This window comes from Oncorhynchus nerka, linkage group LG12, assembly GCF_034236695.1.
Source record: "Oncorhynchus nerka isolate Pitt River linkage group LG12, Oner_Uvic_2.0, whole genome shotgun sequence".
Taxonomy (NCBI): domain Eukaryota; kingdom Metazoa; phylum Chordata; class Actinopteri; order Salmoniformes; family Salmonidae; genus Oncorhynchus; species Oncorhynchus nerka.
The window spans coordinates 71966825-71984490 of record NC_088407.1 but is presented as its reverse complement, the minus strand read 5'-3'; the positions used below and the strand labels follow the sequence as shown (position 1 = coordinate 71984490).

The 17666-nt window shown below is 42.9% G+C and overlaps 1 protein-coding gene across 1 annotated transcript in view; it reads right to left on the bottom strand.

Moving 5' to 3' along the window:
- LOC115138826 (A-kinase anchor protein 6-like) overlaps positions 1–17666 on the bottom strand; it is a 269377-nt gene that overhangs the window by 128931 nt on the left and 122780 nt on the right. The window contains 2 exon segments of the mRNA XM_065025785.1: positions 722–842; positions 8303–8442. Coding sequence (XP_064881857.1) covers positions 722–842; positions 8303–8442 — 261 coding nt within the window.

Below are 17666 nucleotides of genomic sequence, written 5' to 3'. Positions count from 1 at the left end.
CAGTAACACCCAGTTACAGCCAGCCAGTACCACCCAGCCAACCACCCAGTAACAGCCAGCCAGTACCACCCAGCCAACCACCCAGTTACAGCCAGCCAGTACCACCCAGCCAACCACCCAGTAACAGCCAGTTACAGCCAGCCAGTAGCACCCAGCCAACCACCCAGTAACACCCAGTTACAGCCAGCCAGTAGCACCCAGCCAACCACCCAGTAACACCCAGTTACAGCCAGCCAGTACCACCCAGCCAACCACCCAGTACCACCCAGTTACAGCCAGCCAATACCACCCAGCCAATACCACCCAGTAACACCCAGTACCATCCAGCCAACCACCCAGTAACACCCAGTTACAGCCAGCCAGTACCACCCAGCCAACCACCCAGTAACACCCAGTTACAGCCAGCCAGTACCACCCAGCCAACCACCCAGTAACACCCAGTTACAGCCAGCCAGTACCACCCAGCCAACCACCCAGTAACAGCCAGCCGGCCAGTCAGTCACCCAGCCAGCCAGCCAGCAACAGTCAGTCAATAACAGTCCATCAGTAACAGTCAGTCAGCCAGTCAGTAACAGTTAGTCAGTCAGCCAGCCAGTAACCATTAATAAGAGCCAGCCAGTCAGTCAATCAGCCAGCCAGTAACCATCAATAAGAGCCAGCCAGTCAGTCAGTCAGCCAGTAACAGTCGGCCAGTAACAGTTAGTCAGTAACAGCCACTCACCTTGTAGAGATGCTGCTGCTGCTCCTCTGACATCATCAGCTCGTGGCTGTCCGTCACCACAGAGTCCATGTCCATAAGCCAATCCCAGAGCTCCTGGAAGTCAGACTCAAACTCCTGCAGACTGGATTCCAGGAAGGAGGAAGGAGAGGTAGGATGGGAGAAGGGAGGATGGAGGAGAGGAGGGAGGAGGGGGAAGAGGAAAGGAGAAGGAGCTGGGGTTAGAGATGACTCGGCTGTGAAATATCCTGCAGAACACAATGACTGTCACATCCCCACTATCCCCCCCAAACGCCCATCACCTAATGTCCACCTCCTCCTCAGCTTAACGATCAGGTTGAAAAGAGGGCTAGAAAGGCAGCAGGACTTTACAGAAGGAATATTTGACAAGCGGTGGCAATTACTGCTGGCGCAGTAGTAGAGCTCCGGGTTCAGGAGGGTGCAGGAGGAGTGAACAGGGTTAGATGCATACTGGATCTCTGACCAAGCTTGTGAGTGACACCTCTACAGCACAGAAACATCTTAATTAAACATGACATACTGGATCTCTGACCAAGCTTGTGAGTGACACCTCTACAGCACAGAAACATCTTAATTAAACATGACATACTGGATCTCTGACCAAGCTAGTGAGTGACACCTCTAAAGCACAGAAACATCTTAATTAAACATGACTTCAACTCTGCTTCTTCCAACCCTCCACACATACCTCCCTCCCCCTTCCAACACTCTCTCCCTCCCTCTGTCACAGCCCAATCTCTACTTCCCCCTCCCCAGCCTGTGACATGAAATAACATCAAATATTTATGAAATGAACAAGGGCAACTGCTCACACAAAGACATTATCGTCGGGGCTTTGGTTTTTAAGGCTCGGAGGGTGGCTACATGTTTAGACAAATTAGTGGTTCAAATCGTTTCGGTATTAATCTAGGCTTCTCTGGACATAGTTGTGTCAGGCTGCCGATGTCATTCCCTTCCCTTTCCCTCGCCTCACATTCACAAAGCCGTCGAATGGAAACTACTATGAATGAGATTGCATAAACAACCATCAAACTGGGAAATATGAACACAACACACACTCTCTATTCTCCTTTATAGCAGCAACAGAGTTAACACAGGAGCAGGGTTGAGTTTGGGCTTAGTACTACATACAGTATGTCACTTCAATGAGCATGGCGGAGCTCTTTGTATGAGCCTTTTCAAGTTTACAGTTTTATTAGTCATATGTACAGGATACACATTGTATACATCGCCCAACCAAATGCTTACTTGCAGGTTCCTTCTCGACAATGCAACAACAATAAGAGATAACAAAAGATAAGAATACTAACATAAAGTAAATGGCTCAGTAGAATAGAATAAACATTTTAGCATAAGTCTAATACAGGAAGGCACAATTTAAAGTCCAATATTTACAGGTGTATTGGGGAAGGGGGGATGGGGGGCAAGTGTATAAATGGAGCAGTATAATAAGAGTCTGGTAGCAGCAGTTGTAATATGTTCTCAGGTGAGGAGAATCAGAGCAGGTGGTCAGTCCAGTTCAAATGTTCAGCAGTCTGATGGCTTGTGGATAGAAACTGTTTCTGAGCCTGTTGGTATCAGACCTCATGCTGTGATACTGTCTGCCCGACGGTAAGGGAGTGAACAGCTTGTGGCTGGGGTGTGTGGGGTCCTTGATGATGTTGTGTGCCTTCCTCAGGCACTGTTTCGAGTAGATGTCCTGGATGGATGGAGGCATGGTCCCAGTGATGTACTGAGCCATCTTCACCACCCGCTGGAGGGCCTTGCGGTTGTGGACAGAGCAATTCCAGTACCAGGCCTTGATGCAACCGGTCAGGACGCTCTCGATGGTGCAGCGGTAGTATTTGGAGATAACCCGGGGCGGTATGCCAAATTTCTTCAGCCGCATTAGGAAGTAGAGACGCTGTTGCGCCCTTTTGACAAGAGTGGTGGTGTTGTTGGTCCGTGACAAATCCTCGGTGATGTCAATGATGAGAAACTTAAAACTCAAAATCAGACATTGATTAAAGAAAATGAAAATATGGCCCTTTAAGTCCTTGTTATACAGTAGACATTGATCATATCAAAACAGGGGAGACAGGAAATGGGAAACCATGTGACAAGTGAAGCCTCAGAAGAAGAATGTCACCCTGAGGCATTCAACTCCACCACTCATTATACGGACGCTGTGTAGGCTTTTTAAATAGATAAATACGTTACAATATTCCATTCGGTGATTTAGTTTTTTCCCTCGTCAATACCAAACTAAATTCTTGTAGAACAAGATATCTGTGGGCATCTAACCAAACAAACACATTAGAGAATCAAATCAAGGCTCACACAGCAGGATCCATTTGTCAGAGCTACTTTATAGCCTTTTAAACTGTCACAATATTTCTCTGTCAGTTGCCTTGGACGTGTACAAAGCACTTACTGTAACCCCCCAAACCTACCCTTTTAGCGTTCATTTTCGAAGATCATTCTTCCGCTCACTCTAACTCCTTCCCTCTCCCTCACCATAAGGAAAGTAGACATGCGTTAAATGTTACCGTGTTAATCATAGAGGTAGGTGCTACCTCTGTGCTCAGTGGATGGCTGGGTGGGTGCTGCACACTATAGCCCCGGCCTGACAGGAACACTAGTGTTTCCCTCCTCTATTCTGTTCAAATCAATCTTAACATCAATCTCACAGGGGTGCTGGCTGCCCAATAGGAGAGCAGTGCTACATACTGTACCTAACGTGACACCCCCGCCCATCACTTGAGCCGCTGTGTCTCTGAGCAATTGGAAGGAAAGGTTGGACGCCTTATTGACACTTCTCGCATCTCAGTTAAAGTGACACTTTTATAGAAAGGCCCTTTTAATTGATGGTGTTAATTGCATCTGCTGCTAATGAGGGAATTTAAGATCTATCCCTGTATGGTGCCTTTAAACAGGCAGGGCTGACTTAGGCTGCAACTCTGAAATGGCACCCTATTGCCTATATAGTGTAGTGCTCTGGTGCGCTATAGGGAATAGGACAGGGGCTTTGGCCAAAAGCAGTGCACTATACAGGGAATAGGGTGCCATTACGGACACACATCTTAGAGAAATCTCCCCTCTGCCTCTCCTTGGGTGGAGCCTTTTGAGTCCCTCTCTCAGTCTCAGTCTCAGTGAATGGCAGCAGTCCTGTATTTATCAGCTTCAAGGTTGAGAGGTATTGAGGCGACAGGCAGGAAAACGCAGCGGCGAGTGGTGGTGGCGAGTCAGCCAGCAAGAGGAGAGGCAGCCTCAGCTATAGATTTCGACAGCTCCTCCCCGAAGACATGCAAAGGTAAGGGCCAAAGAGTCAAAACAATGAATCCTTGAGCAGGCAGCCATCATTAAAATTCAAAGGTTCATTATGGTTTTCCACAAAATAAATCATTACAATGAGAGGCTTAAAAGGATTAAAATGAGGCTTGATTCAAAGCCAAGGGAGGGGAGTCAGTTAAGTCTGCTGCAGGACTGACTGGGGAGCAGGAGACACAGACAGAAATGGAACCTGCCTACCGACATACCACTCAGGGTACTGTTGAATAATCTGTGGTTGAATAATCCTTTAAAATTCAATTACTAACATGGGTTAGAGGAAAGGCTTTTTCCAATTACATATATAATTGTTGTAAAATCAGGAGACACAGAAATGTAGCCTACCTACCAGTGGTGGCTGGAGATATCGGAGGACAGGCTCATTGTAATGGCTGGGATGGAATAAATAGAACGGTATCTTTTACAGATACAATGTGTTTGATACCTTTCCATTCCAGCCTTCATAATGAGCCTGTCCTCCTTTATCTCCGCCCACCGGGCTCCTCTGCTACCTAGCACTGAGGGTACCGTGTTGAAGAATCTGGGGTCAAATAATCCTCTAACATTCACTTATGAACATGGGTCCACTTCAGGCTTAAAGGTAAGGATTTTACCAATAAGATGTATAAAATCATTATTGTTAAAAAATCCTGTGCAACTTGAATTAGTTTTGGTGTACAGGTACGAACAACAGCTCTGTGCTTGGTGTCCATTATGCCCACTCACATTTTTATATTGCTTATCATCAGCACAACAAACAGAACTCTCCCATTCCTAGTCTTTGAAGTGTGTATTTTCCCAGTGAGTGGAACAGTAGCTTGTTTAGTACAGTAGCTAGCTTCTGTGTGTTAGTGATAACCACTGGGGGAGAGAGACCCTCAAAGTAAGGCATGAAACAGCAGAGAGAACCATGACAAAGAGTTGTGCTGAGCTTCTGCTGTACACAGTAGATTACAACGTTAAGAACGTAAGGCCCGAATGAAAAAAAGTGTGTGTGAGATCTCATTCCATTGTGAATAAACATAATGCTTAAATTGACAGACCAACTTCTTTTGTAGAAAAAGAAAGCCTTATTCTTCTTCTTTGCAAGAAGCTAGAATAAACAGTCATCATTGAGATGCTTCCATTTTCTGTACAGTATATTTCTCTCACTTCAGTAAATCATTTGATGTCAAAATAAAAGATTCCATTTCAAATAATAGACCCCGTTTCAAAATAAAGGATCATGTTCCCAGAATGGGCTGGCTTGTACAGCCGGCTACCTAAGACCGTCAATACTACTCACCAACGTGCAATCATTGGACAATAAATTAGACAAGGTACGGACCCGAATATCCTACCAACGGGACATCAAAAACTGTAATATCCTATGTTTCACAGAATCGTGGCTGAATGACGAAATGGATATTCAGCTAGCGGGATACACGCTGCACCGGCAAGATAGAACAGCACACGAGGGGGCGGTCTGTGCATATTTGTAAACAACAGCTCGTGCACGAAATCTAAGGAAGTCTTTAGATTTTTGCTCGCCTGAAGTAGAGTATATTGCTATAAATTGCAGGCCACACTAGCTGCCTAGAGTTTTCAGCTATACTTTGTGGCTGTTTATTTACCACCACAGACAGATGCTGTCACTAAGACCGCACTCAGTCAGCTGTATAAGGAAATAAGCAAACAGGAAACCACTCACCCAGAGGCGGCGCTCCTAGTGGCCGGAGACTTTAATGCAGGGCAATTTAAATCAGTTCTAACAAATTTCTATCAACATGTTAAATCTGCAACCAGAGGGGAAAAAAATCTAAATTAGCTCTCCCTCCATTTGGTAAATCCGACCACAACTCTATCCTCCTGATTCCTGCTTACAAGCAAAAATAAAGCAGGAAGCACCAGTGACTCGGTCTTTTAAAAGTGGTCAGATGAAGCAGATGCTAAACTACAGGACTGTTTTGCTATTACAGACATGTTCCGGGATTCTTCCGATGGCATTGAGGAATACACCACATCAGTCACTGGCTTTATCAATAAGTGCTTCGAGGATGTCGTCCCCACAGTGACTGTACGTACATACCCCAACCAGAAGCCATGGATTACAGACAACATTCGCACTGAGCTAAAGGGTAGAGCTGCCGCTTTCAAGGTGCGGGACACTAACCCGGACGCTTACAAGAAATCCTGCTGTGCCCTGCGACGAACCATCAAACAGGCAAGGCGTCAATACAAGGCTAAGATTGAATCATACTACTCCGACGCTCGTCTTATGTTGCAGGGCTTGCAAACTATTACAGACTACAAAAAGGGAAGCACAGCCGCGAGCTGCCCAGTGACACGAGCCTACCAGATGAGCTAAATAATTTCTATGCTCGCTTCGAGGCAAGCAACACTGAGGCATGCATGAGAGCATCAGCTGTTCCGGACGACTGTGTGATCACGCTCTTCGTAACATGTTTCAAGCAGACCACCATAATCCCTGTACCCAACAACACAAAGTAAACCTGCCTAAATGACTACAGACCCGTAGCACTCATGTCTGTAGCCATGAAGTGCTGAAAGGTTGGTAATGGCTCACATCAACACCATTATCCCAGAAACCCTAGACCCACTCCAATTTGCATACCGCCCAAACAGATCTACAGATGATGCAATCTCTATTGCACTCCACACTGCCCTTTCCCACCTGGACAAAAGGAACACTTATGTGAGAATGCTATTCATTGATTACAGCTCAGCATTCAACACCATAGTACCCTCAAAGCTCATCAGTAAGCTAAGGATCCTGGGAATAAACACATCCCTCTGCAACTGGATCCTGGACTTCCTGACGGGCCGCCCCCAGGTGGTGAGGGTCGGTAGCAACACTTCTGCCACGCTGATCCTCAACACTGGAGCTCCACAGGGGTGCATGCTCAGTCCCCTCCTGTACTCCCTATTCACCCACAACTGCATGGCCAGGCACGACTCCAACACCATCATTACGTTTGCAGACGACACAACAGTGGTAGGCTTGATCACCGACAACGACGAGACAGCCTACAGGGAGGAGCGCAGAGACCTGGCCGGGTGGTGCCAATAACAACCTGTCCCTCAACGTAACCAAGACTAAGGAGATGATTGTGGACCACTGGAAAAGGAGGACCGGGCACGCCCCCATTCTCATTGACGGGGCTGTAGTGGTGCAGGTTGAGAGCTTCAAGTTCCTTGGTGTCCACATCAGCAACAAACTAGAATGGTCCAAACACACCAAGACAGCCGTGAAGAGGGCACAACAAAGCCTATTCCCCCTCAGGAAAAGGATTTAGTTTTGAGATCCTCAAAAGGTTATACAGCTGCATCGAGAGCAACTGAAGTGATGGTTGCATCACTGCCTGGTTCGGCAACTGCTCGGCCTCCGACATCAAGGCACTACAGAGGGTAGAGTGTACCGCCAAGTACATCACTGGGGCTAAGCCGCCTGCCATCCAAGACCTCTACACCAGGCGGTGTCAGAGGAAGGCCCTAAAAATGGTCAAAGACCCCAGCCACCCCAGTCATAGACTGTTCTCTCTACTACTGCATGGCAAGCGGTACCGGAGTGCCAAGTCTAGGACAAAAACGCTTCTCAACAGTCTTTACCCCCAAGCCATAAGACTCCTGAACAGGTAATCAAATGGCTACCCGGACTATTTGCATTGTGTGCCCCCCCTCTTTTACGCTGATGCTACTCTCTGTTTATCATATATGCATAGTCACTTTAACTATACATTCATGTACATACTACCTCAATTGGGCCGACCAACCAGTGCTCCCGCAAATTGGCTAACCGGGCTATCTGCATTGTGTCCCGCCACGCACCATCCCCAACACCTCTTTTACGATACTGCTACTCTCTGTTCATCATATACTGTATGCGTAGTCACTTTAACCATACCGACATGTACATACTACCTCAATCAGCCTGACTAACCGGTGTCTGTATGTAGCCTCGCTACTTTTATAGCCTCACTACTGTATATAGCCTCGCTACTGTTATTTTTCACTGTCTTTTTACTGTTGTTTTATTTATTTACTTACATATTGTTCACTTAATACCTTTTTTGCACTATTGGCTAGAGCCTGTAAGTCAGCATTTCACTGTCTACACCTGTTGTATTCGGCGCACGTGACAAATACATTTTTATTTGATTTGAAGTTGAAGACGTCTGATTGTGGAACTGTATAACATAGTCCAGTGAGTCCCCATAAGTACGGTGGCCCTGAGGATCAATGGTGGCGACCTACCTGTTGTATTTGGACATCTGAGCGTACTCCCTCCCAGTCCTCCTGATGGTGCCAGTGCAATACTGCTGGCTCTTCAGTTTCAGACTCAGCTGGTCCAGGACATCCCTCTGAGCCTCCCAGTGGCTCTGCAGAAACTCCCCCTGATAACATAACACATCAAAGGACACATTAGGGTCATGTTCATTAGGATAATTTTTTTTTTGAGAATTAGCTGAAAATAAAGAGAGACCACCTGGACATTTTTGTTTTCTGTAGAATGTTTGAAAACATTTAGCTACGGTGTGACCTACTGAACAAGACCCAGCACTGGGAAACTAAAGCTATTCTGGTAAACAAAGGTTGTTACATTGTCAGATATTATGTTATGTTGATATGAGTGTATAATTCAACACAACATTGGTTATTAGCTTTATACAAACGCCTGCCACTAATACAAGAGGTGTGATTGGTGGTTACTTGAATAAGATGTCCTATGCATTAAAAATGATAGACATAATCAAGAGCCCAAAAGATTGTCCACTAGACAAAATGCACAGCCATGTTGTACTGTAGGAATATCAAATCCCACAATACAGCAACATTACCAAAGTGCTTCTATTAAGGTCAGGGTTTCTGAGCATCAGACAATCAGAGATCCACGCAGGCCTTGCAGTGGATCTGTAATTGCATACAAAATATAGAGATGAACCCAATGTTGTGCCAATGAACAACCCCCCGCACAGCAAGCTTCGTTTTTCCTCATTAACACTGTATAAACTGCTTTTTGTTTGCGTGCCGTTGACACCGTTTCATCTATTTTGCCAACACCTCTACAAAAGGTCAAATAATTCCATGAATGCAAACTGCTCCTCAATCAAAAGCACACTCGATAATAAACAAGTAAATCAACAGCGTGTGTGTTTGAGTGTGTGAGAGTGTGTTATATGAAACTCAGCAGTCAGGCCTCAACGCTCTGTTCATTTGGGAAGAATGAAATGAACCTAACTAGCTAGGAGCTCCATGAAAATTAGCAGACACAACTGTGCCAGTGAGTTATCCTTCTCCTTCCCAACCTCAGAGGAATTTGCCTTAATTTCTGATTCACTCACGGAAGGCGTGTCATGATCCTATTTACCCAATCCGATTGGAGCTGTTTACACACACACAATAATGACTAATGCAGACTACAAACAAACACAATTTAGCACCAGCCATCTCGAGTTGCAGAACAGTGTCTCATCTGTGGCATGTAGGAGGACTCTCCTTGACTTGGTTGACTTCACAGTTTGAAGGATCTTGAAAAGTTTTGGAATTCTATGGTTTTTGTTTGGTCCCTCTCAGACTAGCCAGATTTATAGTTCCGTTCTATTTCAATAGTGACGTCTATGTATCTATGCACGTTATATTTACATAAACAGGAAAAGGCTACAGTAGTAGAGGAATGTTAGTTAGGCAATGAAAAGCATGAGCTGGCACACACTCAAAAACTTTAGCAGAGGTGCTGACTAGTGGTGAGTGAACTGTAGGCTATCAAAATAAACTCTACACTCTATATATGTACAGTGGCAAGAAGAAGTGTGTGAACCCTTAGTAATTACCTGGATTTCTGCATAAATTGGTCATAACATTTGATCTGACCTTCATCTAAGTCACAACAATAGACAACCACAGTCTGGTTAAACTAATAACACACAAACTATTATGCGTTTTCATGTATTTATTGAACACAACGTGTAAACATTCACAGTGCAGGGTGGGAAAAGTATGTGAAACCTTGGATTTAACCCTCCTTTTTGGCAGCAATAACCTCAACCAAACGTTTTCTGCACAACGGTCAGGAGGAATTTTGGACCATTCGTCTTTACAAAACTGTTTCAGTTCAGCAATATTCCTTGGATGTCTGGTGTGAACCGTTCTCGAGGTCATACCACAGCATTTGAAAAATCGGGTTGAGGTCAGGACTGGGCCACTCCAGAAGGCGTATTTTCTTCTGTTGTTGATTTAAATCTGTGTTTTGGGTTGTTGTCCTGTTGCATCCCCCAACTTCTGTTGCGATTCAAATGGCAGACAGATAGCCATAACATGCTCTTTCAAAATGTCCTGATAAACTTGGGAATTAATTTTTCTGTTGATGATCGCAAGATGTCCAGGCCCTGAGGCAGCAAAGCAGCCACAAACCATGATGCTCCCTCCACCATACTTTACAGTTGGGATGAGGTTTTGATGTTGGTGTGCTGGGCCTTTTTTTCTCCACACAGAGTGTTGTGTGTTCCTTCCAAACAACTCAACTTTAGTTTAGTCTGTCCAGAGAATATTTTGCCAGAAGCACTGTGGAATATCCAGGTGCTCTTTTGCGAACTTCAGACGTGCAGCAATGTTTTTTTTGACAGCAGTGGCTTCTTCTGTGGTGTCCTCCCATGAACACCATTCTTGTTTAGTGTTTTACGTATCGTAGACTCATCAACAGAGATGTTAGCATGTTCCAGAGATTTCTGTAAGTCTTTAGCTGACACTCTAGGATTCTTCTTAACCTCATTGAGCATTCTGCACTGTGCTCTTAGGGAGAGTAGCAACAGTGCTGAACTTTCTCCATTTATAGACAATTTGTCTTACCGTGGTATGATGAACATCAAGGCTTTTAGAGATACTTTTGTAACCCTTTCCAGCTTTATGCAAGTCAACAATTCTTCATCTTAGGTCTTCTGAGATCTCTTTTGTTCGAGGCATGGTTCACATCAGGCAATGCTTCTTGTGAGTAACAAACTCAAATTTTGTGAGTGTTTTTTATAGGGCAGCACAGCTCTAACCAACACCTCCAATCTGGTCTCATTGATTGGACTCCAGGTTAGCTGACTCCTGACTCCAATTAGCTTTTGGAGAAGTCAGTAGCCTATGGGTTCACATACTTTTTCCAACCTTCAATGTTTAAATTATGTATTCAATATAGACAAGAACAATTATATATTTTTTGTGTTATTAGTACACTGTTTTTGTCTGTTGTTTTGACTAAGATGAAGAACAGATCAAATGTTATGACTAATTTAAACAGAAGTCCAGGTAATTCCAAAGGGTTCACATACTTTCTCTTGCCACTGTACAAGCTCCCAGTACTTCAGAACCACCACAAAGTTCCAACTAATAAATATCTGCCAGCTTATTTATATGTTCATGGGTTGCATGTTTCGTCACAATATTCTTTTGAACATTCATTTTGGACAGCATCCTTCTAAATGCATCGTCAACAAGCACTGATGAAGATTTCATCCAAAGTGCTGTAACGATGTAAGTTGAGAGTTGGGAAGCAAGTTCAGGGAGTGAGTTTTTTAATAAATAAACACAACATAGATATAAAATAAGAAACACGAACAACGCACAGACATGACACAGGAACAGAAGCAATAACGCCTGGGGAAGGAACCAAAGGGAGTGACATATATAGGGAAGGTAATCTGGGAGGTGATGGAGTCCAGGTGAGTCTGATGATGCGCAGGTGCGCGTAACGATAGTGACAGGTGTGCACCATAACGAGCAGCCTAGTGACCTAGAGGCCCAAGGGGGGAGCACACATGACAGTGCATTACAGTGGCTTGGAAATATAATGACATTCATAAGGAGGCAAATAATTAGTAGGAAAACCTTTTGTCATCATTTTGATGTCACCAGATTGACTTTAGATGTAGTATAACATTAGCTAGCCAGCTAAGGTTGAGTGGAGGCCACCGGATTTGATCTAGCTAACGTTAGCATTGCTAGCTATTTTAGAGAACTTTGCAAGCTAATGACAACATTGACATCTGTCTAGTCAATTTGACAACATGATAATTGCTGGCAAAGTTGTTTTCTACTAAATATTTGACTACTTTATCAATGTCATCAAATTTCCAGGCACAATAGTGTAATTTAGACTAAACCGTAGTTAGACTCCGTCCAGAATGACTGGGCTTATCACCACTTTAGTGCACCACTATGGCGCCACCGATAGAGGGCAGCTTGAGAACGTTCATAACAATAGCATGACTTGACCAAGTGATGGAGGTGCAACCTTTGAATAGTGTGCAACTCTTCATTTTTTATAGCCTACAGTTAGTAATAATATATTATACTACTTAGTAATAATATACATTGCATTCGGAAAGTATTCAGACCCCTTCCCCTTATCCACATTTTGTTACGTTACAGCCTTATTCTAAAATGGATGAAATAAAGAAAACATCTCAATCTACACACAATACCCCATAATGACATCACAATACCCCATAATGACAAAGCGAAAACAGGGTTTTAGAACATTTTGCAAATGTATTAAAAAAAAATCCAAACAAAAATACCTTATTACATAAGTATTCAGACCCTTTTCTATGAGATTCGAATTTTGAGATCAGGTGTATCCTGTTTCCATTGATCAGCCTTGATGTTTCTACAACTTGATTGGAGTCCACCTGTGGTAAATCCAATTGATTGGACATCATTTGGAAGGGCACACACCTGTCTATATAAGGTCCCACAGTTGACAGTGCATGTCAGAGCAAAAACCAAGCCATGAGGTCGAAGGAATTGTCTGTACAGCTGCAAGACAGGATTGGTTCGAGGCACAGATCTGGGGAAGGGTACCAAAACATTTATGCAGCATTGAAGGTCCCCAAGAACACGGTGGCCTCCATCATTCTTAAATGGAAGAAGTTTGGAACCACCAAGCCTCTTCCTAGAGCTGGCCGCCCAGCCAAACTGAGAAATCTGGGGAGAAAGGCTTTGGTCAGAGAGTTGACCAAGAACCCAATGGTCGCTCTGACAGAGCTCCAGAGTTCCTCTGTGGATACATCCTTGTTCGTAGTTATGAAAGTTTCTCTGAACTTTAATATCGAATGGAGTTGACCTTCCCATAGAATGCGCATGAATAAAACTATCAAAGGAAGATTCAACACAACAGAACAACCGATTGATTCGACATTCACAAAACATTCAGAAGGAATCTCCATTGAAATCAATCCAACACAAAACGTGACAATCACTTTGGTGGTTGATTCTTATTGAGAAATGATGAGATATTGAAGCATATAGGCCCAATTCAGTTCTCATTCATTCTTTGTGTAATCTCTGCAAAAGAAAGAAGGTAATATAAGACAAAAATGGTAAAGTCCTCAAAGCCCAATAAAACAAAAATAAATGCTATCTTCAAATATAAGGAACAAGAGAAGCTATGAGTATAAATGATGTGATATTGAAGGCAGTGATGGACTTGAGGAAGAATCACAGACTGACAAAATAATGTCCATGGGCTGTTTGGAGGACCAGATGTTTCGAATGAGCAAATTCATTTGAATCAAAATATTCAAAAACAGAATTGTGTAACAACGTCTTTTCCCTTTTGTCTTTCATCAGATACCAAAAAAACTAAAAGAGAAAGAAAGAAAGAATAAATGAAAGAAAGAAATAGGAACTTTGAAGCTGCAATGCAAACAGGATACTGGTCTTATTTGAACCACCTGGGGAACAATATAACATTTACAAGGAGGGGTATGTGCCTCTGGTGAACACTAGTTGGTATGGGAACAGTAGAGCCGAAGGTGTGAGGATGCCTCTTAAACTGTATATTTAGGCAATGGGACATAACTCTGTGTTGGTTTATTTATTTGATCGTTCTCTCTGAATGCAAGAAGCATCGTGGCGAGATTGGAAACTGTGGGAAGTCACCGCCAACCACCCTGCCCACCTGCCATGTGTGTTCAAAACACCCAGGAAATACATTGGCTTGTTAGAAATGTCTCCCATCAGGGTCGTCCTGTTGTGCTGTGCTGTGCTGTGCTGTGCTTTGTCTGTACTGGAAAGGAACGGACGGATGGATGGAAAAATGGAAGCATGCTCAGAAAATAAATTCAGCTGTTGGTTGTGTGGGGTCGGAACCCATGAGTTGTAAACGGCTGAGGATTCCATTAAAGTATCTTATACATTTAAAAATACAACAGTAAAGCTTCACCTTCAAAACAACCAACAACCCCTATGGGAATAAGCCACCATTTTGAAATCCTGATCATCAATAGAGGAGTGTTGTGGAATTCTATGCAGTGTATCCACATTGTTTTCTACTAAATATTTTCTTTGGCATTCTCTTCTTTACAAGTTTCCATTTGAAACAGGCTGTAAATGATTATTTTCAAGAGAGTGGCTCTCTGTAGAGACATTGAAAAACATTTGAAAACTATTACTTTCAAATCACTGGCCATAAAGTCTGGATTTAATGTGGTCTCCTTGCATAAATTATGAGATTTTACTGCCAAAAACACTGTTATTATAACAGTGTGTTCTGACATGTGCACCTGTTATTCATGATCACGTATATAATATTATCACTGCTATAATATAGTAGCAGTATACTGTAGCTATTGTTACGGTTTCTGGAATATACAGTATATACTGCTATTTAAAATAGAAGCTAGTTCATTTCTATGATTGCTATGATTGATTGTCCATGTTGCTTTGGAATGACAGTTGCACAGCTGTACTCGTTTAGTACAATGATTTAACAGAAAGCCTCTGCATTGAAAGCCTCTACTGTCATCATATCATCATGATGAGCCTGTTGAACAACATGAGGGGGTGAAATGTCTACATGGCACAGAGTTGGGCTGGCTGACTTCCACAGCATCACCACCAAGTGACTTGGACCTTGACGTTCAAGTCTCGGTGGAATATTTCTGTGGGTTACTCTACCTACGGTACATATGTTCCTGCACCTTTAAGAAATATATTAGGGGAGTTTCAAAGGTTTAGCTCCTGCAACATTTATCAGTGCGTGAAATTAGCAATTGCTAGGAGCTAAATTGCTGCTTCTTATTTAATGTTGTTGCTGAAAGGTGACATTAAATCACTGATCCCTGGCTTCCAAGAAGTCAAAACAGCAGCAGAGAGAGACAGACAGAGACATCAGTGTGAAGAGGAGTGTCCCCACTACTCACTGTCTATCTAATACACAGTCAGACTACTCACCGTTTATCTAAAACACAGTCAGACTCCTCACTGTCTATCTAATACACAGTCAGACTACACATTGTCTGACTACTCACCGTCTATCTAATACACAGTCAGACTACTCACCGTCTATCTAATACACAGTCAGACTACTCACCGTCTATCTAATACACAGTCAGACTCCTCACGTCTATCTAATACACAGTCAGACTACTTACTCACTGTCTATTTAATACACAGTCAGACTACTTACTCACCATCTATCTAATACACAGTCAGACTACTCACCGTCTATCTAATACACAGTCAGACTCCTCACGTCTATCTAATACACAGTCAGACTACTCACCATTTATCTAATACCCAGTCAGACGACTCACCATTTATCTAATACACAGTCAGACTACTTACTCACTGTCTATTTAATACACAGTCAGACTACTTACTCACCATCTATCTAATACACAGTCAGACTACTCACCATCTATCTAATACACAGTCAGACTACTCACCATCCATCTAATACACAGTCAGACTACTCACCGTCTATTTAATACACAGTCAGTCTACTCACCGTCTATCTAATACACAGTCAGACTACTCACCGTCTATCTAATACACAGTCAGACTACTCACCGTCTATCTAATACACAATCAGACTACTCACCGTCTATCTAATACACAGTCAGACTACTCACCGTCTATCTAATACACAATCAGACTACTCACTGTCTATCTAATACACAGTCAGACTACTTACTCACTGTCTATCTAATAATCAGTCAGACTATTTACTCACTGTCTATCTAATACACAGTCAGACTACTCACCATCTATCTAATACACAGTCAGACTACTCACCATATATCTAATACACAGTCAGACTACTCACCATCTATCTAATACACAGTCAGACTCCTCACATCTATCTAATACACAGTCAGACTACTCACCGTCTATCTAATACACAGTCAGACTACTCACCGTCTATCTAATACACAGTCAGACTACTCACCGTCTATCTAATACACAGTCAGACTACTCACCGTCTATCTAATACACAGTCAGACTACTCACCGTCTAGAACATGAACTATCGCAACTCAAGTCATCAAGCATGTGTGAAGACCTAAATGATGAGCGAATACATTGAGATGCATATAAGGAAGTCATCACACAGTCAAGAAGAGGGGGTTTCTTTTGGGCATATCTTAAATGCAATATTACTAGGAGACAATGAAAACAAAGAATGTATGTAAAAACTTTAACTACAGATTGAAAGACAACCATTAACAACGCATTCATATAGTGTATTAGACAGCACTAAAATGTGTGTTTGTTCCTAACTCTCATACACATACATATTTGATCCTATCTTTGAAAACAACAGAAATCTGAAATCCTTCACAGGCTCAGAATCAGCACACCTCCCTGCCAGCCCCCCTGAGATCAACATAGAGAGGAGAGGCGGCACAGTGGCATCCGGCAAACAGCTCAGATGAAGATATTTCCAAAGCGGAGCCAAGTGCTTCAGGCAGGTGTTACATCGAGAATCCATTAATATAGGTAATTAACATTAGCTACCATTTTAATTAACATGGAAACTAATTAGGAAATAATTGAGTAAAATCTGATCTTAATTCTAAATCGGAGAAAAGCTGGTATCAGATCTGGCTGCTTGACAACGTGCCTTACTTTGAGTTTGGGGAGCTGAAATTAATGTTTTTTGGGTGATGTTGGATGACAGGAGTGGAGGTTTTCAATGAGAATTGTAGAGGAAAATAAGTCAAAAGGCACATAATCAAGCCTTAATATCAGGGTCTGTGTTATGTTAACATTTTTCTCTCCCTGAGACACAGTGGTAGGCAGATTGCAGCATAACATCAGTGCCAATGCATGGAGAGAGATACAACTAGCTACACCGTGCTTGTTCTAAAAGTCTGGGAAGGTTCTGGAACACAACCCTACCTGAATCATAGCTGAATTTCTGTCTGTCTGTGTCTGTCTGTTTCTGCCTACCTTTCTGTCGGTCTGTCTGTCTCTGCCTGTCTGTCTTCTGTTTGCCTGACTGTCTGTCTACCTATCCACTGAACATTATATATAGAACACAACAACATGATGTACCCATTCAATAAATGCCAGAAATGGACATGTCTTAGCAGCAAGTCAGGTATATCAATGTACAAAGTCATATTAAAGCGAGGTCTAGAAAACACACACATTTCATAGTACAGTTTCTACCCCCAAGCCATAAAATATTTTCTTAACTCTATTTTCTTAAAACTGCATTGTTGGTTAAGGGCTTGTAAGTAAGAATTTCACGGTAAGGTTGTATTCGGCACATGTGACAAATAAAATGTGATTTGACTTGACTAGATTCCAATCAAGAGCTGTATAATACTACAAATAAAATCTACCTT